This window comes from Anoplolepis gracilipes, chromosome 14 (assembly GCF_047496725.1).
Source record: "Anoplolepis gracilipes chromosome 14, ASM4749672v1, whole genome shotgun sequence".
In the NCBI taxonomy this organism is placed as follows: Eukaryota; Metazoa; Arthropoda; class Insecta; order Hymenoptera; family Formicidae; genus Anoplolepis; species Anoplolepis gracilipes.
The window spans coordinates 5980458-6004237 of record NC_132983.1 but is presented as its reverse complement, the minus strand read 5'-3'; the positions used below and the strand labels follow the sequence as shown (position 1 = coordinate 6004237).

General features: G+C 32.3%; 7 protein-coding genes and 1 non-coding gene across 8 annotated transcripts; 4 read left to right on the top strand and 4 right to left on the bottom strand.

Moving 5' to 3' along the window:
- Nucleotides 1-89: 89 nt before the first annotated feature.
- On the top strand, nt 90-3721 carry Tm9sf3 (transmembrane 9 superfamily protein member 3). Its single transcript, XM_072905911.1, has 10 exons — nt 90-464; nt 848-1043; nt 1153-1275; nt 1365-1612; nt 1712-1951; nt 2045-2329; nt 2419-2627; nt 2714-2860; nt 2939-3022; nt 3105-3721. The coding sequence occupies exons 1-10, from the start codon at nt 381-383 to the stop codon at nt 3247-3249; spliced, it is 1761 nt and encodes a 586-aa protein (XP_072762012.1). The 5' UTR covers nt 90-380; the 3' UTR covers nt 3250-3721.
- A 1534-nt stretch (nt 3722-5255) lies between these two features.
- LOC140673186 (stress-associated endoplasmic reticulum protein 2-like) lies at nt 5256-7080 on the top strand. The gene is made up of 3 exons (XM_072905912.1): nt 5256-5547; nt 5981-6053; nt 6264-7080. The coding sequence occupies exons 1-3, from the start codon at nt 5464-5466 to the stop codon at nt 6299-6301; spliced, it is 195 nt and encodes a 64-aa protein (XP_072762013.1). The 5' UTR covers nt 5256-5463; the 3' UTR covers nt 6302-7080.
- A 466-nt stretch (nt 7081-7546) lies between these two features.
- LOC140673187 (uncharacterized) lies at nt 7547-9095 on the top strand. Its single transcript, XM_072905914.1, has 5 exons — nt 7547-7806; nt 7967-8217; nt 8336-8522; nt 8629-8730; nt 8812-9095. The coding sequence occupies exons 1-5, from the start codon at nt 7758-7760 to the stop codon at nt 8955-8957; spliced, it is 735 nt and encodes a 244-aa protein (XP_072762015.1). The 5' UTR covers nt 7547-7757; the 3' UTR covers nt 8958-9095.
- Nucleotides 9096-9558: 463 nt separating this feature from the next.
- Nucleotides 9559-11448, top strand: LOC140673131 (protein AAR2 homolog). Its single transcript, XM_072905798.1, has 5 exons — nt 9559-10078; nt 10142-10257; nt 10331-10484; nt 10563-10844; nt 10932-11448. The coding sequence occupies exons 1-5, from the start codon at nt 9912-9914 to the stop codon at nt 11338-11340; spliced, it is 1128 nt and encodes a 375-aa protein (XP_072761899.1). The 5' UTR covers nt 9559-9911; the 3' UTR covers nt 11341-11448.
- A 297-nt stretch (nt 11449-11745) lies between these two features.
- On the bottom strand, nt 11746-11818 carry Trnav-aac (transfer RNA valine (anticodon AAC)). Its single transcript has one exon. It is a non-coding gene; the product is annotated as a tRNA-Val (tRNA).
- A 928-nt stretch (nt 11819-12746) lies between these two features.
- Nucleotides 12747-15608, bottom strand: LOC140672952 (uncharacterized). The gene is made up of 4 exons (XM_072905433.1): nt 15270-15608; nt 15069-15140; nt 14343-14654; nt 12747-13928 (listed from the first exon to the last, which is right to left on the bottom strand). The coding sequence occupies exons 1-4, from the start codon at nt 15606-15608 to the stop codon at nt 13704-13706; spliced, it is 948 nt and encodes a 315-aa protein (XP_072761534.1). The 3' UTR covers nt 12747-13703.
- Hpf1 (Histone PARylation factor 1) lies at nt 15499-20061 on the bottom strand. The gene is made up of 6 exons (XM_072905427.1): nt 19601-20061; nt 18820-19371; nt 18559-18707; nt 18234-18472; nt 17763-18076; nt 15499-15624 (listed from the first exon to the last, which is right to left on the bottom strand). The coding sequence occupies exons 1-5, from the start codon at nt 19898-19900 to the stop codon at nt 17775-17777; spliced, it is 1542 nt and encodes a 513-aa protein (XP_072761528.1). The 5' UTR covers nt 19901-20061; the 3' UTR covers nt 15499-15624; nt 17763-17774.
- Nucleotides 20062-20276: 215 nt separating this feature from the next.
- Nucleotides 20277-23637, bottom strand: Snx1 (sorting nexin 1). Its single transcript, XM_072905428.1, has 7 exons — nt 23302-23637; nt 22710-22964; nt 22362-22608; nt 22090-22254; nt 21860-21981; nt 21193-21492; nt 20277-21109 (listed from the first exon to the last, which is right to left on the bottom strand). Exons 1-7 carry the CDS (start codon nt 23401-23403, stop codon nt 20762-20764), a joined length of 1539 nt encoding a protein of 512 aa, XP_072761529.1. The 5' UTR covers nt 23404-23637; the 3' UTR covers nt 20277-20761.
- Nucleotides 23638-23780: the final 143 nt, after the last annotated feature.

Genomic DNA, 23780 nt, shown 5'->3' with positions numbered 1-23780 from the left:
AATCAGAGGCCGCTCCGCTTGATCCGGATTGGCGGCGGTTCATCTTCCGAGGCGCGAAAGCGAGAGGAATTGGACGAGCGTCATCTGACGGCGCGACGAACGAAAGCTGTCAACAGACCACGTCGCGTATCAACGGTCGCGTATAATAACGATATATACCGCACCTTGCAGGATATCCCTCCTGCATAATACGTGTCCGTCCGTCCCGTGTCCGGTGTTTCTGCTGGCCGTAAACGCGCTCGGTGACGATATTACGAAATCTATGGGGATTGTCCGTCGTCGTCGTGGTGTCACGCTGGTGGGATCTCTCGTTTCTGCGTTCGCGTAAAAGGGCGCCCGGCCGGTCGGCGCGCCTTTTTCTCCTTCAGGAATAAATAAACATGCATCGGGAAGGACTGCTACTGCACTTTCTGGCCTTTAGCCTGCTATCCTTGCTGGCCTGTGCCGACGAACACAATCACGTCGTGAGTACTCATTGCGTTTTCAGCCTGCTCCCCTCTTTCGAACCTCCAGATTGTCATTCGAATCTATGGTGTTGGCATTTAAAGTGAAGACGTCACGAAATCCTTCTCTCTTCAATTGTATGTCTATCTCTTTCTCTGCTTCGTTATCACGTTGAATAAATTTGCGTGATACCACTTTCATGTATAGGTATGCCGTATCTTTGCTCGATATTAGCAATTCCACCGCGTCTAATTATCATTGGTCAGAATTCCATCTTGATATATTGTCTTTTTAAAATTATAGCCACATTGTGTTTCTTTTTTTCTCTTTATAGAATTTGTATAATACAGATTGGAAAATTATTATGATTAACAGACTGATATATTTTGTTGTTTGTTCTTAGTACGAGGATGGCGATGAGGTTGTCTTATGGATGAGCACTGTGGGACCGTATCATAATCGTCAGGAGACATACTCCTATTACTCTTTACCCTTTTGTACAGGCACCAAGAATGTCATTAATCACTATCACGAGACCTTATCGGAGGCTCTACAGGGCATTGAATTGAAGTTCAGTGGCTTAGATATCGAATTCAAAGGTAATGATACATTTATAATAAGTATATGAACGCATAAATACTGCTTGGATAACGGTACTTAATTAGAGGTGCCTCAGATAGAAAAATCCTAAACCTCCTTCTGTTTCAGAGGATATCTCAAAAACAGAATACTGCCAGATAAGTCTAAATGAAGAAAGCCAGAAGGCATTTGTATACGCGATAAAGAATCAATATTGGTACCAAATGTATATTGACGATTTGCCAATATGGGGTAATTGAAAGATTTCTTTTTATTACATATGTATATTTATATTTATAAGGTTACAGAATCAGACATTTGATGAAATTCTTGTATTACAGGTGTTGTAGGAGAATTGGAAAATACCGACGCGGTATCAGATTCCTATTATATCTGGACGCATAAAAAGTTTGATATTGGGTACAATGGTAAACAGATAGTAGATGTTAATCTGACCAGCGAAAACAAGGTGAAGCTGGTGCAGGGCGCGCGTATACCTTTCAGCTATGAAGTCAATTGGAAGAAGAGTAACGTCAAATTTGAAGATAGATTTGACAAGTATCTGGATCCTAACTTCTTTCAGCATAGAGTAAGCTTCTTATTCTTATTACAAATAGCATTCTCCTTTGTTACCTTAAATAATAGATATAAAATATAATACATGAAAAATTACAAATAATTTTTGCAGATACATTGGTTTAGTATCTTCAACAGTTTCATGATGGTCATCTTCCTTGTTGGACTTGTGTCAATGATTCTGATGCGTACCTTGAGAAAAGATTATGCTCGATACAGCAGGGACGAAGAGATGGACGATATGGAGAGGGATTTGGGTGACGAATATGGCTGGAAGCAGGTTCATGGAGACGTTTTCAGGCCTGCGAGTCACGCTATGCTCTTCTCAGCTCTTATAGGTGCAGGCTACCAGGTGTGTATTCGCTGGAGATACTCGCTTTTACTGATTCTTTAAAGTAGAAGAATAAAATTGTAAGGCGCTTCTTTTCTAATCTTTTACATACAGGTTACAGTAGTTGTACTGAGCGTAATTATCTTCGCTATCCTGGGTGAGTTGTATACAGAACGCGGATCGATGCTATCAACAGCGATATTCGTGTACGCCGCCACATCGCCTATCAACGGTTACGCGGGTAGTGGACTGTACGCGCGAATGGGCGGACGCGTGTGGATTAAACAGATGGTCCTCAGCGCTTTCATGTTGCCGCTTATGGTCTGTGGCACTGCTTTCTTCATCAACTTCATCGCTATGTATTACCATGCCAGCAGAGCGATACCTTTCGGATCCATGGTTCGTAACTGCTCATTAAATTCGATAAATTTACATAGAAGTCATTACGCTGACATACGATCATCGTCAATCGTACATTGTGTGTGCAGGTCGCAGTAACGTGTATCTGCATATTTGTGATATTACCGCTGACAATGGTAGGTACGATTCTAGGGCGAAATCTCGCCGGGACACCGGACGCTCCGTGTCGCGTGAATGCGGTGCCTCGACCGATACCTGAGAAAAAGTGGTTTATGGAACCGCTAGTGATTATAATGCTCGGTGGAATCTTACCCTTTGGTTCGATCTTTATTGAAATGTATGCTCTTTATATATAGATACCTTAAATTATTCATCCGATCAATCTCCCGTGCACACACTGACCTCGAGGTACGCTTCTTTTAGGTACTTCATTTTTACCTCATTCTGGGCATACAAGATTTACTACGTTTATGGCTTTATGTTATTAGTATTCGTTATTCTCATGATAGTGACCGTGTGTGTCACTATTGTATGTACATATTTCTTGCTAAATGCCGAAGACTATCGATGGTAAGTCTAGCTTGTTTATATATTATCTTCTCTTTTCCCAAATATACGGTTTGTGTACAATGTAGATATCTTTCCCAGGCAGTGGACGAGTTTTCTTGCAGCGGCCTCGACAGCCGGTTACGTCTACATTTATTCCTTTTACTACTTTTTCTTCAAAACTAAGTGAGTAGAGATACAATAATTTCTCATACTGATCAATGAAAGTCTCTGTAATCGTTTGACGGGTTTTTTTTTATTTTCACAGAATGTACGGTCTCTTCCAAACGGCGTTTTATTTCGGTTACATGGCGTTGTTCAGCTTAGCTCTGGGTATCATGTGCGGAACAGTCGGATACATCGGCACCAACGCGTTCGTGCGGAAGATATATTCCACAGTCAAGATAGACTAAAGTACACGTCGCTGAATATAGTATATATCATTTACATCGTTTTTTTAAACGATGTAATTCCTGTGAGCAAGTGATGTTCATGAGGTTCTCGACGAAATGAAGTATACATACTTCTTCATCTGTCCTGAAGCAGCTCATCACGTCACTGAGAATGCGATTCTTTTTTTTCTTTTTTTTTTTCAAATTCACGTTTATCATTGGCTCAATGAATGCAACCGCGACTAGAAGCGGCATCACCGATCGATGCGTGTCCTTGTTATTATTCTTCCAACAAAACACGCGTCACGTATCTACTTAGCATTAGAAAAAAAAAAAACAAAACAATGTTCTCGCGCCTCATTTATTAATTCTTTTTTTTGAATCGCTATATTTGATGCAAGTAAAGATGCTCTGTAAACGGATTCTACTGTACTAGTACGCGTGCACGTGTCGCTAATGCAGTCATTTGTCAATAATAAAATGATAATTGTAAGTATTAGTCGAATCCCATATGTGAGTCTGAGTAATCATAAATGGAAATTCCGGAATCGTGCAAATTTAATGTTACTGTTATATATATATTTTTTTTTTTATTAAATTGATATATCAATAGAATTATCAATAACACGATTAATATTTATATATTTACTTTAATAATTATATATGTATATGTGTACATATCACATACACACACACACACAAACATACATACACATATACATATAATTACATGATTGCATTCCTATACATACGAACATGTGTACTTTTTGGCGTGTCTCTATATGCTGCAATATTTGTCGCTGTCTCACTTGTGGACAGAGTAGAAAATTGATCGAGTTATCACGCGAGGATTGAGAAGTCGCATCTTGTTTTTTGGCAAAAGAGAGCTTTTAATTTGGGTAAAATAAAATGTAATAGTTTACTAACCGAGTTTTCCAACTCTTAAAAAAAAATTATTGCAAAGTAGAATCTTATATTGAAAGCTCTAATAAACAGATATGGATTAAACATGGAAAAGCAAAAGTATATTATAATTTTATTAACACGATAGTTTTATAAGGCTTTTGCAATGATACACAAATTGTGCAATAGAGACAACTGTGACTGTATTCAAATTGTCAACTACAACTGTCAAATCAATTTGCCAATTTCATTATCAGCGGAAAGCTCTTAACTTATTATTAGGTTTTAGAATGATAGTTTAAATGAAGAGGACAAATCGTGAATGCACAGTACTGACAGTAAGATTTCCTTATGTGCGGTATTGTGACTTTGTATTGTCTTTTCCCTTCGTTCGAATATTTCTATTGTTATTTTGAACGAATCCTTGCTCGCAATTTTCTTCCGCACCGTATATCGCGTTGATTGCCGTTGAAAAAAAAAAAAAGTGAGAAGTTAAAATTCCATAACACAATTAGAGATAGGTATACCTGTGGATATTATTCGCGAAAAAAAAAAATATAACGACGAGTGTATTATATTTCAATAATTTTACCGCTAAAGACTAATGTCGGGGAGAGTCTTCGAAAATAAACGATTTGTTGTTAGATGTAGCGATTCTAAAAAAATATAAAATTTCTACGTATACACAACAAAATCGCGTTTCTCGTTTCCTTTTCTACATTTTGCCAATTACATATTAAAGAGAGTTGTTATCTTCTGGAAAAAGTTATTTAGAATTTCTCAGGGAATTATTTTGTACCTGAAAAACTGTGGGAAGCCTCGTGGGGAGAAAATTTTACGATTTTGCAATCTCCACGTTAATTATTATTGTTTATTTATTTTTTAAAAATTATTTTACATAATTTCTCTAAAAGCGGGGAGAATTTTTAACAACGTAACACGACATTCAAAATTCCCGCCGCCGCATGTAACGGAAGCTGGAGCTTTTTCTTCCTTTATCCAAGCGTTTCATTTTTTTACGTAATTGCAAGTAAATACTGCAGCTAAAATAAATGTGGGTGAATGGGAATCAGTTATTTAGGGACAAGTGGCGAAATGAATTCGCTCAATTGACCAACGTGGTGACAGTGTGGCACGAGGAGCCGTCGAGCTGTCGCGCAGCTTTACTTCACGTGTCACGTCACGCCAGCGCGCACGTCGCGAGGCAACTGCACACGTTCGTAAAACGCCGGACACCGGACACGCATACGGTGCCTTGACGGTGCGGCTCGTCCACGTCGAGTTCGTGCTTCGTTATTTCGTGAGACGCACTTATATCCAGGGCATCCGACGATGGCGCCGAAGCAGAGGATGCGTATCGCCAACGAGAAGGCGACGAAGAACATCACCTTACGGGGAAACGTTCCCAAATCATCGGTAAGTCGGTGGTTTTGAACCTCGAGACCGATGTACAATAGATCCTCTCTCTCAACGAGAATTTACAAGGATGCACATTTCCATTCGCTCGATAAGATATGTCGAATATATCCGGTTTGAAAAAGAAGGAAACGGAAGAAAAAAAATATTACATATCTAGAGATTTGTCAAACTTCCAAGATGTTCTGTCCCCCCAAAAAAATGACATATGGATAGGGGATGGAGTAGATGAGAGGATAACGTGTACACGCTTGCGATTCCACGCTAAATTTTTGATCGCGAAAATAGACAGCTGTCAAATCGAGATACATATTGAGGTTATAGATAAATGTTTATTTGCGAAAAATTATCTAATCTAATTTATTTCTATATCTATATTTATGTTTGATTTATGTCTATAGCTGTATTGAAAAGAAATTTTTCTTAATATTAGAAATCGCAAGAAGAGAGCTCTCCCGTTGGTCCTTGGCTCCTAGCTTTATTCCTCTTTGTTGTTTGTGGATCTGGTAAGTGCAACATAAATATAACAGTCTGAATACATGAAATTTGCAATACATGTAACTTTATAAACTTGCCTACTTTATAAGCTTGTTGTTTTATCTTTTTTTTTTATATATTTTTTTTTTTATTTATATCTAATAGTTATATTTGGGATTTTTGGATTCTCATAAAACACACTTTAGTTGAGAAAATAATGTATATATTTTTTGTTACAGCCGTGTTTCAAATCATCCAAAGTATTAGAATGGCTTGAAGATGAGGAGGAAAGAAGATGCTACTGTTAATCTTAATGCAACATACTGTTTACAACTTGTTGCTTTGCAGAAGAAAGAAAGATTGGTGGATCTTTTTCATAAATTGTAATAAAGGAAGAGAAATGTCACAAGAAACAAAAAGTAATGACAAAATTTTAACAGTAGCAGTGGAAATTTTTTTTTACAGAAGCTCAAAGATTTATTTATAACATGTAGCATTTATAAGCGTTTAACTTAATTGCGCTACGCATAGACGAAAGAATAGTATTCACATACTATTTCTAAAGCAAATCTTTATTAATCAAACATTGAGAAAGAAAATGAACGTCTGTTTATATTTGATTCTTTACTCTGTTTTAAATATTAATATTTTTGTTAAATATTTTTATACATCGCTTCCTCTCAAATGCATATTCTTTCATCTATGTGTATGTAGTAAATAATTGTATATACAGGATTTATTGTGCAAATTTCTCCTCAAGCAGGCCTGTCTAATTGATAGCATATAGGCTCGACAATTTGACAGACCTGTCTTAAAGCATTCCACTGTAAGCAGTTGGTAGGCTTTCTGTTATTATAATGGCCTTTGTAAGATGCTTACGCATTATCAGTGCGTTAGGGGTCATTATATACTTATACAAATCTATATTATAATATACACATATATCAAAAATCATTTGTCTATACAGATATTTGAATATTTGCTACTGACAGTGCATTATATCTCTTTTAATAAAATATATTATCAATAAAGATATATATATATATTGTTTTACATGAGACATTTTAAATTATATCTCTGAATCACATTCTTTTTCTCTACATGTAATTTATTCAACTGTAATATGTTTTTTTAGTCGGGAAGGAGGAAAATTACATTTTTCTCTTATTTGTTATCACTATTTATCGTATGAATAACTTCTTGGATGTTCAAAATTCAGTTGTGTACACATATCTTATTTATTTATATATTATTTTTCCTTAAGTATCTTGAAAGAGAGTATGGAGATTTCGATTTTTTTACAAGATTATAATTTGATATATATAAAATGTAAATCTTTTTTGTTTAATTTGATAGAAAATTGTCGCGTTAAAAAAATACATGATTTGAAAATGGCGCCACTTGTAGTCGCTCTCTTTATTAGATAGATGGCGTTCGCGAAGGCTACTTTATTTTAGCGGTTGAAAAACGATCTTTCCTCTTTTCGATCAATTCAGCACGTAAACAAGTCAAACGCAGGCGCATAAAGAGGATATATAAACTGTAAACGGTTATTTTATTTTCAAACGACGAGCGAAAATAATAGACTATAGATTATAGATGAGTAGTGAAAATAACTCTCCTACGTTGGTTAGAGGTTGAAGAAAAAATTGCAGATTTAAAATAATTTTGCGAGATAGGTGGAAAGCCACAAAAAACCAAGGATACACGCGCCTCGTGCACATAATTGCATAATGTCTAATATATTTAATTTACTAGGCGGAATTGCCGAATCTGACAGAGGTGAGCAAGACTTATTTTGATAAAAGTATGATTCATATACATAAATGTTAATAATTTACATTATATACAATATTATATATATATATATATATATATATATATATACACACACACACACATATACATAATATTAATAATTTATTGTATAAATTCTCCATAGGCCATATGATGAAACCTACTGGGCAATCTGAAATGTCTCACGAGATTAAACTGAATTCCCTTAAAGCTACGGGCACCAAACCAAAAGGATTATCAATAAGATCCAAATCTGACATGAATGTATCTCATAGCACACATTCAGTTAATATTAAGAAAAATACATGTGGCAATAAAGAACAGGATTGTCAAAAGTTGAAAGTAACACAAATAGATAATAGCGGACGCCCAATATCTCCAGGAAAGGAAACAAAGGTAATAAAATTAATAATATTGTATTCTACTTCTAGTTAGTATCAAAATTTAATTGTATATCTTTGTAAATTTGTTGAATCTTTAATCTTTGTCTGCTACAAAATTATTTTCTTTGTAGAAGCTAATTGCGCAACCCTCCACGTTCAAAGAATCTGTTCTAAAAGAAACAACTGTGATTAAGAAAAATACAAAAGGACAATTAAATGAAGCTGTCTTCAAAAAACCATTGCCTTTTAAAAAAAATATCAAGCAATTTTCTAAACCAGAAAAATTAGCATATTGGGATGACGATCAATATAAATTTGGTATGTGTAGACAATTGTTTTTATTTAATAAATAGACGATTTAATTATATTATATAATAGTAATATAATAAAGTACTCTCATACAAATCAATTTTTTTTTGTACAGATTATGGATATATTGAGACTATAGAAAAAGAATTTAAAGATCTATTTACTAAGGAGAAAGAGAATATAAAACCTCTTGAAGAGAGAGAACTAATGACGTCAGGTATAAAACTCAACATATACAACTATTTTTTCACTTGTGAATTTATGATCCACATTTTCTTGCTTTTTTTTTTCTTTCTAGGAACGCCCACCTTATTAGAAGTTCCAAAATTGGTTTTTGAAAGATCTTTTGATGAAGAGCACATAAAATTGCCGTCTATTAATTTTTCTCTTGCGATAGATTTACCTGAAATATCTGATATATCCGATGATGATGATAATCTGTAGTGATAACCATATAATGTAAATTATTTTAACATTGTAATCTCAGATTCTTATAAGAATAGATGTAAGGCCGAATTTTAATATAATAATTTATTTTATACCATTAGATGTATGTTTTTGTGTTAATAAATATAGTTGGAGCATTGTAGTTATATCTAATATTAAATTATATTTAAATAAATTAATTTTTATTATGTCATGACATTTTAATAGTAAAATAACATATATACACAATTTATAGTAAGCTTTCTTAGTTTAATCTTTATTAATATTATTTCAGAATTATTTAGATTACTTAAGAGTATTTTCTTAGTTTTATTAATATAATAATATTTTATTAATGTGCAATTACATTTCCTATGAATTTGACAGCTGTGACGATTATATAGTGCAGATAGAGAATATAACATGATAAACATATTTTACAGATATTAAAAATTTTTTTGAAATGGAAGTATATTATTTTCCAATCTATTTTGCTTTTATTTATTTGTTTGATAAAATTTCATGTTTTTCCGAAAATCGCGCCAAATATTTGTATTACATATAACCACAGATTATTTGTGACAGATGTCGCCATACGTCAACCATCTGTTTCAGAAACAATTTCTCAATAATAAATATTTACCAAGTGACAGGAGGAAATATTTATAATAAATATAGAGTGATTACTGTTTCGTTGAAAATCCTATAGAGATGCGCGTTGTATTAAACGTTTATCTTTATAATTATAATATAAATTAAAATCAATCTTGCAATCTAGAAAGAGTACTGTATATTGAGAATAAACTATTTCAAAGGTTATATTAAAAACTTATAATAACATGAATGAGATTCTATTGTCAAAAATTCTATTATGCCAATAACAAAGTAGTTGCTCCAAAAATTTGCACCAGCTATATAAATGCAAATACGTTTATAAAGGAACGTTTATAATAGTGAGACACAGAATCAAAGATGGATCAAAATACTGCACAAGCTCTATTGACGCAAGGTGCTAAGTTGATTTTATTGGATGTACCAACCGGCACTGATATTGGCATTGATATGAAATCATGGAATACAGGAAACAATTTCAAGGGCATTAAAATGATTCCACCTGGAGTCCATTTTGTGCATTACAGGTAATATATATGCATATCAGATATATTTAAAAATTCACTGAATAATCCATAATATTTTTATAGCGCAGCAAATGAATTTGGAGAGTTGGCGCCGAGAATTGGTTTCTTTCACGATTTTAAAAAATGTGAATTCTTAGTAAAAAAATGGGACAGTAAAGAAGAAGACGTCAGCTCAGAATGTAAGAAAACAAAGTTGTTAATAACTCGACATCATTGTGTGCATGATAACATAGCGACATGTTCAAACAATAGCCGTGCCCGAGGAGACAGTTCAAAGGTTGAAGGATAATTTAAAAGAATTGGATAGATATCTAGGACCGTATCCATATGAAACATATAAACAGTGGGGAGAATTATCGAGCAGAATCACCGAATCTCTTATAGCGAGATGTTCGCCACTATGTGGGTGAGTAAATCAATTTGCGAGTTACATCAATCTAAAATGCAAAAGCATTGTCATTAATGAAGCATTGTGTTTGTTCAGTTACGTACGATCTGCATTGGAATTGGAGCACTGCAGCGATGCATCGAGACCGCGTGGGGTCTCGAAAGAATCCGAAAGAAAACGAAGAAGATCTGGTAGACTCACGGATGAAGACAAGGAGGAGGAGTTGCTGCCGAATCTGAAACCGAAACCTGGCACTGAACTCAGACTCACAGAAATACCGGACAAGCATTATCCCGACGACGCGACTCCGAGCGAGATAACGCGGCACTCTCTGGATTCCAGTTATGTCTTAGATGCTGTCTTGAAGAAATTACGAGAGTAAGTCTACAATTAAAATTACAATAGTTTGGGATATGGGAAAAGGGATTTTAATATCTTTAAAAAAATCACCCGTACACTTCTTAGACCTATCGAAATCATCGGGGAGATGCAGCTGACGTTCATCTGCTTCCTAGCCGGTCAGAGCTTGGACGCCTTCGAGCAGTGGAAGAAACTTGTGTCTCTGATCTGCAGCGTGGACAATGCGATTCCTCAATATCGTTCTATCTACTTGGAGTTTCTGCAAGTTCTGGAAAAAGAACTGTTATATGTACCTGAAGAAGTAATGTGCGACATTGTAGCGAGCAATAATTTCGTGTATCAGAATCTGTGCAAACTGTTTGGCAACATCGAATCGAACTCCGAAGTGGACGGTCGACTGAAATCTTACGTGAAACGTTTGCAGGACCGATTGACCACAAAGTTTTTATGGGATTTTTCGAATTTGCTCGAAGAGACAGATGATGAAGCGCCTGTAATCGTAACTCTGCAATAAATATGAATAAATAAGTCATCAGGTACGAACACAAATACTGTTATTAAATATAACTTGTAAATAAATCTGAATAAATCATAGGAAGCTCTCTCGAGTATCTTTACATAATTCTCGTTACTTGCTCATATCAAACTGTAACATACTTTTAAAATCTTGACTTTACCTCCTCATTGATTTCCATATCAAAAAAATTTTCCTTTCTTTCTTTTTTATTTTATTCTGATTATACTTTAATATATGTTATATTATTAAACAATATAGATATTTTAAATATAATTACTTTATTAGATTTATCGAGTTTTTAATACAACATATAATTATATAATGTGCAATCAATATGTAGCTAGAAAGCAGCTAGTAATTTAAAGAATAAAAAAAATATATAACAAAATTTAAAAAAAAGAATGTTTCCGCCCGGGATCGAACCGGGGACCTTCCGCGTGTTAGGCGGATGTGATAACCACTACACCACGGAAACACTTGTCTGAAGGATTCTTGTTATTTGGTAATATTATGACATAGTAAAATAAATATAAGAAAATATGTAAGATATTTATTTTAATATATTTAAAAAATACAGAAAACTTGTATTATAAATTTCTGAATATTTCTAATTAATTATTTATTACGTTCAATATTGTGTGCAATTCATTTACACATATAATGCAATATAAGAAATATATATTTATTTATAATTATATAATTAAATTGTTGAAAATATTTTATAAATTACTATAATTATTAATAACATAATATATATAATATATTATATAAAATTAAGTAGTAATTATATTTATAGCTCAGAAATACAAATAAAATCAGAACGCGCATTAAATAGAGTACTTTTTATAACTTGAAAAATTTGTTACTTTCTTTGCCTTTCTTAATAAAATATAAAGCATTGGATAAAAATAAGTAATCAAATCGTAATAAATTGATTAAGCAAATACATAAAAATATTATACAATTTAAAGCAATCAAAAGTAGGGTGTTGCATATAGCATATTTTTAAATAAACATAATGATGTAATAAATTATATAACTAACACATTAATATTTAATTATTACATTAATATATGTAATTAATAATTAATGTTATATAATTAGTAATCAATTGTATTAAAATTTCTTCTTTATTAATTTATAAATAATATTATTATGTGAGATACATATAAATTAATATATATAAGATGTAATTTATATTAACAGTATTGTATAATGAATGAGTGGCATTTAGAAATAATAAAAGAATATTTTATTTACAGATGTCAATACCACAGTACAATTAGCTTAAATTTTTGCTCGTTTTGTTGTTTTTATTTCTGATAATAATTCTGCTTTGATAATGAATTGGAATTTTGTAGAGAAATGCGTGTACTAATATAAATATTATCAGAATATCTAGACAATTCACATTTACAAACTTCTTTAATTTGATGACAATAAAAGCTTGATCATTATTGGTTGCTTCTTATTTTAAGGTTTCGTGTTTAGAGAACAAGTGTTCTCTACATTGACATGCTTTGTATAATCTATAAATCTAATACCCAAAAAAGAAAACGTAACAATAGCAAGTTAGCAGTGAAAACAATCACAGACAATTCTCATGGTTAATTGTAAGACATTAACAATAAGCAAATAAACACTGTCGAGTTACTTACTGTTTACATTTCTTTGGGACATGATCTTAATCAGACTATGCATTGAAAATTAAAATTGAAGATTGAAATTTGTCTAATCGTGACAAAGAAATTTTAACTCCTTTCATACTCAAATGATAATTAAATTAAAATTTTTAATTTTTATCAATGCATCTAATATAGGCTTTAGAGTCATAATATATACAAGACTCATAACTGCTTGTTGTTACAAGCTGATCTTGAGTTTAAGAATAAATATAAATATAGATTTATTTAAATTTCTTCTTACTTATTAAAGCTTTTTTGTTCAGTTAAATTTTATTTTAAAATGCTTAGTAGTCTTAAATATTCAGTTCTTCTTTATTGAAAAAAAGTTTTTCATAATTTTATTTTTTAGTTTATTTTTTAATATTTCCTTAATTTCTTATACTAAAATTTAAGATGTACACAAAAAACTATACACGCACATATTTTTTAAATCTCTCTTAAAATTATTTCCAAAAGTTATAATATTGTATTATAAAAATAAAAGTAAATTCTTTAATTAGCGAATCTTATAAGAATACGCATGAAAATAATATAATTCAATTTAGAATTTAAGTTTTATTCAACGTCTTTAATAATCTGATAATATATCAGATAATATTCGTGCGTACATAACGATGAAAAAGGAATTTATGTACCAAACCTATTAACGATGTTGAGGAGGTGAGAAAGGAATCTTTATTCAGGCGCAGAGGAGGCTGTTTCGAGAGCTTGTTTCTCCGCGGTTAGCAAAGTAATTTTCTCGCCGTATTTCTCACGAAGACTTTGAAATAAGGACAGCTGGGTTTCGTATTCCTTTTTCAGATCCGCGTTGAGTCGCATCGCTGCTTCCATTTTACTAATCATCACGTTATGCCGATCGCGTTCCTCGGAGATCTTTTTTTCCATATTATCAACTTCAGCCTATAATATATATATATATATATATATATATTATACATGTTAGTTTAAAAATATAATAATTTTAAATCGTTCTCTATCTCTCTAATGACACGCACTTGTCGGCAATGATAATAAGAAACACTTAAAAAATAGATTAATCGAAAAGAATTAATTTAATTTGTGTATGTGTATGCAAAGTCTTAATTTGTAAAATTAGTTATAAATTTTCTTCTTCTCGGATTCTTCTTTATTCTTAAAAAAAGAAAAAAAAACAGAAAGAAGATTAAAAAAAGAAGGACCTAAGATGGGAAATTTATTCTTTTCCTAAAGAATTTTATCTTGTTTTTCTTTTTAGACTTTATGTACTATATTTTTCTAACACGTACATATATTTTGTCTTAACAATATATAAATGTTAAGAGCACCGTGACTCACTTGCAGCTGCTTCACTTCCATGTTACGGATCTGCAAGAGATCCCGCGTGATCGATACCACCTCTTTTAACGAAGCCACTTGATTGTTCAGGGCGTTAATCTGGCTTTCCTGATTCGTGGCCATGCGATTCCGTTCCTCATACATCAACGCAGTCTGTGCCAGTTGACCGCGCAATTGCTCCACTGATCGTTGCAGAGTGTCTTCGGCTCCATCATGATTCGTTATCGTTTCATAGGATGCTTGCAGTGTGGCCAGTTTTGTCTCCGTTTCTTCCAGTTTCTTTCGATAATCGTCACGCTCCTTCGTCCTTTTCTGTCAGAAGACAATTACATATTGTTGATGTCAGATTCTATGTAAAAATTGAAAGATCCACGAATCTTTAATCAGCAAATATCGAAAATGGCAAGATTCTGTTTGTGACAAACTGACTTATAGAAAATTATAGGATTTTAAGTACTATTTGCTGATTTACTAATGTTTTATATATATATAACAATATATTAATTATAATTTTGAATAATATAATTAGAAACTATATAATAAATTATAAGAAAAAAAAATTAAGATACATTTGAGAGTCTTATGAGAAAAGCTATACATATAGCAAAGATGTGGAAAATGATCAGATAATTCTTTAATAAGAATATGATGAGATTTAACTTGGTTATCAAGCTGAGATGATTCGTTTCTTTCAGGAGAGTCTGCATTCTTTACAAATTTTCTCACCCGCACTTCCGCCTCCAGCTTAGATATACGTGTCGCGTTGTCATCTTTCGCATTAAGCTTTGAGTTATCGGCCTAGAAATAATGGGAGGCATGAGTGATAAATATTAATAATTAAAAAATAAATAAAATAATTAGAATAATTTAAAAAATCTACAGTCGAGTATAATCCATGACCGATTATCTATTATTTCTTTTTTTTACCTTCTCATCCTCATTAGCAGATTTTAATTCGGGCGTTTCCTGATCTCGAAGGATGATGGCACTTGAACTTTTAATTTCGGATTCTTGCGCGTCGACAAGTATCACAGTATCTTTTGTAGCATTCGGATTAGTTATATCTTGGTCGAGTGAGTCATTTGTCGCTTCTACCCAACACTCGGTTTCAGCCTGCACATTTAAGGTCGATGCTTCTTCCACGGCTATATTTTCATTTTTCGAGCATTTCAACCCGATAGTTGACGACAAAATTGCATCATCGACCTTTTCTACGACGGGTGCATCTCCACCGGCTATAGGATCTGTTCTACTTAATTCCGACATCTCTCTCTCTCTCTTTCTGCAAGAATAATATTAATTAACTTTAATCGCGACAATAATGTCAATGCCACGGCGTCGTAAAAAAAAAAAAAAAAAAAAAACAGAAGACTTAAAAAAATAACATTTTTTTGTTACGCTCTCCACGTTTCACGTGTCATATTTCAAACGAAAATAAAATGTCACGCACCTTTGTTAAATCTTTTCACATTAAATATTATATATGTATTTTATATGGATTATCGAAGGAATTATAATACAGCGACTCTTATGATATATTGATACGCTCAATTATGTGATATAAATAATTTGTGTTTTTATGGAAACTATTGTTATGTACGTTTCTGTTTTATTTAATGTAATGTTAATTTATTAATTAAATTTAATGACGTGATTTTTTCAAGTATTAATAATTCTTTTTTTTTCAATTATTAATAATTCCTTCCACAATTATTCTTAAACAGATTGCGACGCTGATTCGAAGCCTACAGTATGTCAATAATGATTTACTTATTGTTAAAATAACAGTGTATATGTATTCCTCAGACAAACACTTTCATCGAAATTTCACTTTTAACCGGAGCGACTGGACATTGCCGACTAAGTAAAAGCATAAGGTAGATATTTTTGGCTATTCGCCGTTCGTTCTATTTCGAGTTACATATCTCAACAGTTTAATGATATTCATACGCTCACAGTTATATATGATATACACAATTTGCGTTTACGGAAATTGAATTATTTTTATACGTTTCTCTCATTTAACGTACATTAATTCATTTAATTTAAATGACATTTAAGATTATAAAATGTAACTCGGTATATATGCTAAATATTTATATCTTAAAATACAGTATTAGTATACAAGGTGCTTCCGCAACATACAGTAAGTTGGGTTGCCTATCGGTAGGAGCATATTTTAATATATATATATAATCGTTACACACAGTATTAAAGATACTCAATTACACAATTGCCACTTTTACACACACTGAAATTTTATTTTATTCTTGTTTACAAAACATAAAAGATTTTAAACATTAAAATTATTTTTATTTTATTAGAATTATTCCTCAATAAATTATTTTTTAAATAAATTTAAAATATATTAATGCGCGAGATTAATAGTGCCGCTTTGTTACCATTCATCCAAATCAAAGTGCTTAATCCAAGACAAAATTAAAGACGAAAGCTGCCAGCGCTCGAAATAAATTAAACAATTTTAGCAAGAAAGCTTTTCTCTGAAGGAGGCTTGACATTCTCGCTTCTTATCTATTACTTTTACTAATATGATGAAGCAGTATTTCTCGAAACATAATATAAACGGGAATATCAGCTGATACGCGATGATTTTTTAATACCACATCCACACAAATTGAATGAAGAACTTCTCAAACTTTTCATTGGTTATTGAACCATTTGACTTTTACATGGTACATTGAAATTTATTTTTTATAAAATATACTTTTTTCGATATGTTGCGCTTTTTTAAATACATTTCAAAACTTATTAAAAATTCCTAAAAAACTTTAAAAGCCTAGACGTAAATATGGTTAATATAGGCATATATGTATAAAAAAATAAAGATAATCTCTGTTTCTCATAAGAAGAATATACAACATTCTTAGAAAATATACGGCTTTGGATAATAATTTTAATATAATAATTTTAATATAAAGATAAATTTATAATGTTTTAGTTTGATTTTTTTATAAAATTATTTTAATTATTTTTTTTTTAATTTCTGTGATACGATCTTATAACAATAATTAAATAGTATTTTACAATATTTAGAATTATTTTTTCACATGTTTCTTTTTTCGGCATTGGAGAAGTATCGTGGTGTCCATATTGTTCATGATTATTCTTATTATGTGAATATCACTTTATATAATAACACATTTCAACAAATTAGAAATTTTTTTGAAAGTTCTTAATTTTTAAAAAAATTTTGCCAAACAAAAATTCACATCATCTGTCACAGACGAACATTAGATAGATTCTAGAACGATAGCCGATATAATTAAGAAAGATATTAGAATCGTGATGTATAAACATTATAATAGATAGTTCTTTTTTTATGTAAATATATATATATATATATATATATATATATATATATATATATATATATATATATATATATAATCACACACATACCCAAACGTTTTTTTAAATCACACTTAATTCACAACCTTTCTTTCTATCTTTCAAATGTGCTTTAAGTATCTTTAACAATTGTAATCTCTGTAAATGGGTATAGGCAATGGATAGCATTTCTAAAGCCGTTGTTTGAACATGAGTACCGCCGTTTGAGAAGAGATCATGTCCCAATTCCAAACAAGTGCCAAAGTCACATTCGTCTGCGGCTATCGTCGCTAATCTTACAATCTCGTCGAGTTTCGCGAACGGTGTCTTTCTCTCGTCTGAAGAATTAGATTCCTCTATCTGCTTTAATATCTGCTGCAAATCTTCTGTAATATATCAATAAGACATTTACTCGCAGCAGTATTTAGTTAAATATAATCAACCTACGTAATTAACTGTATAAAAAGATATGCTTCTTAAATATATCACAAAGAGTGTAATTGTTGAATGTATCAAATGTTATCAATGCACCCAATTACTTACTGTCTGTTGCTGCCAAATCTCTATAACCCAACTGAGTCTTTTTATCATAAGGAACTACAATGCCTGCTTTATGAAAGGTTCGTGCTACAACTCGTCTCTCCCTTGATCGCATGTTTACAGTATTTTTTTCTAGAGTTATATCATGTTGTTTAGCAAAGTTCTTCAACTGAGAATGCAGACGCATTAGACCAGTCTTCATGAAAGGATTGGCCGATTTCGCTTTATCTTGTAAATAAGCACTATAATTTAAACAATACACAATATAACCACACAAGGAATAATATATAAAACAATTAAACATATATAAACAGACTAATCTACTTACTTGACAGCACCAAATATATTTTCTGCAACAGATTCAAATATGCAATTTATGTTTGCTCTATTTTTTGCTACAAACACTGGTTTTTCCATAGCACTATCTCGCCAATAACCAAAATGTAATCCTTCTTTGTCATCGCATTTTATAATGGTCTACAAGCAAAAGTTTTGTGTCAGATATATATTTTATTTTTTCATAACATTTACATAATATTATTCTGACAGATGTTAGTTGTCAGGAACAAATATCATTCATCTCACATACCTGAAATTCTGGAGGATCGTAATAATATCTCCAGTGTATCAAATATTTTTCTTTATCAGTTGCACTTTCAGAACTTTTTATTTTACCATCTAGCACATCATATGGCCCCACAAGTTTCAAGCAAACAGATTTAAGTGCCAAAAGAGGATTATCTTTTGATATACTTTTACAAAATTCATAAAATTGAAAAAAATCTCTCGGCATCTCAACCAGAAATAGATCCATAATAATTTTTTCAGCACCGACATTTGATACATTCCCAACTATACTACACTTGACCGTTTCAAGTGAACGATTACATTGATCCGATGATGTTTGCACGATTGTCGTACCCTTATCCGACATTTTTGTTTTCGCATTAAAGTTTTTGTTGCCATCCTCGTTGCTGTTTCTGCTGTCGTCATTTCTCTCCGGACTCGGGGAAATATCATGCAAATTTCTTTCACAGAACTCGGTTATCTTTTGCAATTTTCTCTGCGGACTTTTCTTCTTCTTATCATCCTGAAGAGAATTTTTTCTCTTTATGCCGATAATCGGTTTTTCAGCCTTCATCTGCAACGTTGTTGAAAGATAAATCAGCGATTGTCAATACATCACAGTTAACTTTAATGTATCATTTCATACATTTAATATATTATATAGAATTATCTATTATATTATAATTATTGTATTATATTATAGAATTATATATATATATATATATATATATATATATATATATATTATATTATAATTGTTGTCGATTTGTACAAAGTTCTTGGTGAATTTAAGAGTTGTATACCGTTTCTTTTGGCGGGTGTTTGTATTTGCTGTGATGCTGCGGATTTTTCTGATAACACTTGACACCATATTGACAGGGAATTCGTGGGTCATCCTTATAGAAACGAAATTGAGTGTCCTGGTTGTCAGACGACATCGTACACGATGAAAGACACCTATATATTATATTGCTCGATTTTTCATAATTACCAAAAAAATTTAGAATCTCTACGAGCGACGCACTATTTAGGTTAGATAATCTTTCTTTCGACGTCACACGATGTCTGTCCTTGTCTAGACATGCGTGTACAAGTCTGTTCATTTTAGCGACATTTTCATTCTTTTTCTAACGCTTGTGAAAATTCGCACCTGTTGCATCGAGTAAAAAAACAAGTTGCACATTGTTATACATCGAGACTTTGATAGAAAAATAAAACTAAAGCTTACAATTAATAAACGATATAAAAGTAAAAGATTATCAGATATTTATACCTTCTTTCGTTATAAATAAAACTTTATAATATATACATATACATGTGTTATTCATTTTTTTATATCTGCAGAAATAGATTATAAAACGTAAATTGAGTAGAAAATAATTTCTATAATATGTCACCTTAATAATTACATTAGGCTCTATTCAATTTAAGTATTTACAATTTGAGAAAGAGGGAACCTGTTTTTATATAACCATATGAATATATGTATATATATATAATTCATTTTTATTATATCCGGTAACATTTTTTAACAAATTGTATAATTTCATATGTATAGTCTTTTTTTTATATATAATATGTATGTAAGTAAAGTAATCATAAAGAATGTGAATATATACTATGTCGACAATAATATATGTATACTTAAAATATAATAAAAATCTGAAACTTTTCTAATTAAGTTCGTGTAATTAGAATATTTTCAAATTAATCGAGACAGTATCTTCGAATCGTTAATGCACACATGTGCTCCCACTCTCTTTTCTCGGGTATAAACTGTTGCCTCAACAAAACTTACGGATCCTCTTGGTAAGAATATCGCTACGCTCATTGATATTGAATGATTTACCCCCCATAAACAGCATAAAAATTTAACTTAACGTTATGCGTTAGGTAGGTGTCGGCCTTATTATCGTATTAAAAATGTATATTATTCTTTTCTTTTTAACGTAAGGAATGTGTGTTTACGCTACCGCTCGTGCCTCCGGTAGGAAGCTCTCCCAATATTTGACGAGTTGATTTTGGTGTTGCAGCATCGACTCAAGATACTCAATTAGCTGCTTCTTGAAATCTTGCACTCTGACCAATTCAAAACGTTCGACTTCCTCTTTAATCATTTTCGAGATGTTATCGAATTCCTCCTGACCTCTGTCCACCTTTGCCTCCCATTCTATGACTTCAGTAGCTGCTTGACTCGTCTTGTCCGTCCGGCCGGATTGCTCGAGCCGTGCTTTCTGCTCGCGTTTCTTGTTCAACATCAATTGAGCGTGCTGCCAATTTTGAAAGACTTTGACTCTTTCATGAAAGACATCCTGCGGAGAAGAACATCTCGTATAAAGAATGTAACTTGAAAATCAAGAATATAAATATACAACCATAAATCGTAAACACCAACTTTAATCGCACCAATCAGCGCGACGTAATCCCTCAACATTTCTCCAAATTGATAGAGATCGCTGTTACTTTGCGTCTTCCTGATGACCTCGACCTTTTCTAGAGTTTCGGCTAATTGCGCCAATGCTCTGCCTAGAGACGCTCCTGGTTCACCATGACCAAGGACAGCAATTGATTTTGCCGTAGCACCAGTGCAGTTTGCTAATTCTCTTCTTTGATTTGTTAAACAATCGACCGCGGAGTGTAATGCGCGTAACTGAATATCAAGGGAATCTATTTGCGATGTTTTTTCTTCAAACCACTGTAAAGAAATAGGTTCCCTCTTCATTCAGTTTTTTTTTTTCAAACAGTTTTGTACATATTTTATATCATGGATAACTATTGTTGTGAAAACTGCAGACAGATTATCTTAATAAATTTTAATTAATAAATTTTATATGTATTTGACACTATATATATAATTTATGACTATATAATTATAACTTTAAATGTAACTAGAATATGTGTGTGAATTAGATTAAAATACTAATAACAATATATAAATTAATGCATTGATTTCAAATGAACATACCTTACTCTCCTAATGTAAGCAACAAAAATTCATTTCACGAAACTTTGTAGGAAATACATGCAAGAAGAAATATATGTTTATATTGAAGAAATCTCACCATATCACTTTCATCCATTTTATATGTTATCTTGTTGACAGTTTCTCCAACTTTGTTGAAGAGTCGCATCACTCCTTTACCACTCAATGCAGATGTATTAGTAGCTTTAGGCAATTCTATATCTATAAAAGAAAATTAAATATTAATTAACCAATTTTATTTTTCATACAAAAGAAATATATAATTTCTTAAGACACTTATGTAATTTATCAACAAATTTTATTACTTACCAGCTTCTAAAAATTCTCTGAAATCAGGATCAATACTTAGAACAGGATGCGCAGCTGTTCTGTTCAAATATCTCTCGAGAGCTGCTCTGCGTCGTTCAAGAAATTCAGTAGAACTCGAATTTTGCTCTTGACTCTTATCTCCAGACATTTTAACTTTCGTCGTTCCTATTAATATGTATATATATATATATATAATATACATGCACAAGAGAGTTCTTTATAACTTTTCTATAATTGTGCAAACAAACTACAAAATTAAATTATGTTCTTACCAATAACGCTTTTTTCTGGAGCTGGTGGAATTATCCTACCATTCCTAAGATATTTTTCTGTTAATTTGTCATGAAGTCCTAGAAAATCGCTGAAACGTCTAATTACACTAAAGTTCCTTTTCTTAAAGATTAGCATATTCGTTCTTGTTTCAACCTTATATGCAACATAGGCACCCATTCCATCACCTATCTTTTGAGGAGAAGTGACAGTAATCTTTAAGGAAACTTCAGATGCATCTGCTGGAACCTACATTATATACAGACACAAAAAATAACATAGTATTTAAATTATTTAATAGCATTTTAAGTTACAATTGTACCAATACAATTTAATATATATATATATACCTCTTCTAAAGACCGAGAATGGATAATATTTGTAGATAATGTATCTGCATTATCGTTGATAGGAACGTCATGAAGGTCGCCGATGTCTGTATTCATCGGTCCTAGCGGAGGACTCAAGGGACCTGGAGCTGGGCTGGACATAGAGGAGAATGAATTCTCCTCCGGTGCATCTCGCAAAGATAGCTTCGGCAGCTCTGCTTGAACTTTGGACACTCCGTTGTAAGGTGAAGTATCCTCCAACAAATGGCTCTGATCCTACAAATATACAAATGTTATTTGTTATTTGTGCTCAAGCTTACAAACTTGTTATGTGTCATAATGAATTATAATAATGTTCCTTGTCATGAATCTCACATATGTATATACAGTAAAATTGTCTGTCATGCAAAGAAATATTGCTCGATCTCGATTGAAAAACTAATGTAAGTTTAAGGAGTTTAATTTTTTTTTTTCTACATTTATATAGATGGGAAAAAAATTATCGCTTATCATAGAATACATCCTCGCGACGTGAAAGGAGGTAGAAATTCCTCGTGATTATATATTCATCGTAATTTCGATTCCCACTGTCGATCGCTTCTCTGACAGATACCTGGACCGCGGACGCGAAGATATCCTCATCGTCGTCCTCCAGATCGTCCAATTTGGTCTCGTTGGTGTCGAATAGTGGCGGTGATTCCATCATATCGGCCATCTTAGCGGTTCTGTCAAGCGGATTACGTACTCTCTCTCTCTCTCTCTTTCTCTCTCTGTCCTTCTCCTCTTTGGTTCGTCAGGGATCGGCCCCCCCGGACGATGTTTACGTCGACGATGTCAATTATTGTTATCGGAGCGATATCGGCTCGTGGCACGGAATTTCCGTACGACGCATCGTTCATTAAAATTCCATTATTTTCCGTGTTGCGCGCAATAGGTTCGTTCGTTTTAACGGCGCTGTTTACATTCCTGTCAGAGGAATTTTATTCTTTTTACCTGCGCATCCCTTTTTTTTTTTTTTGTTCTCCCTTTTTTTCTTCGAATATGTACCTATATATTTACTTTATTTCATGTATTGAAAGTATAAAAAAGGTT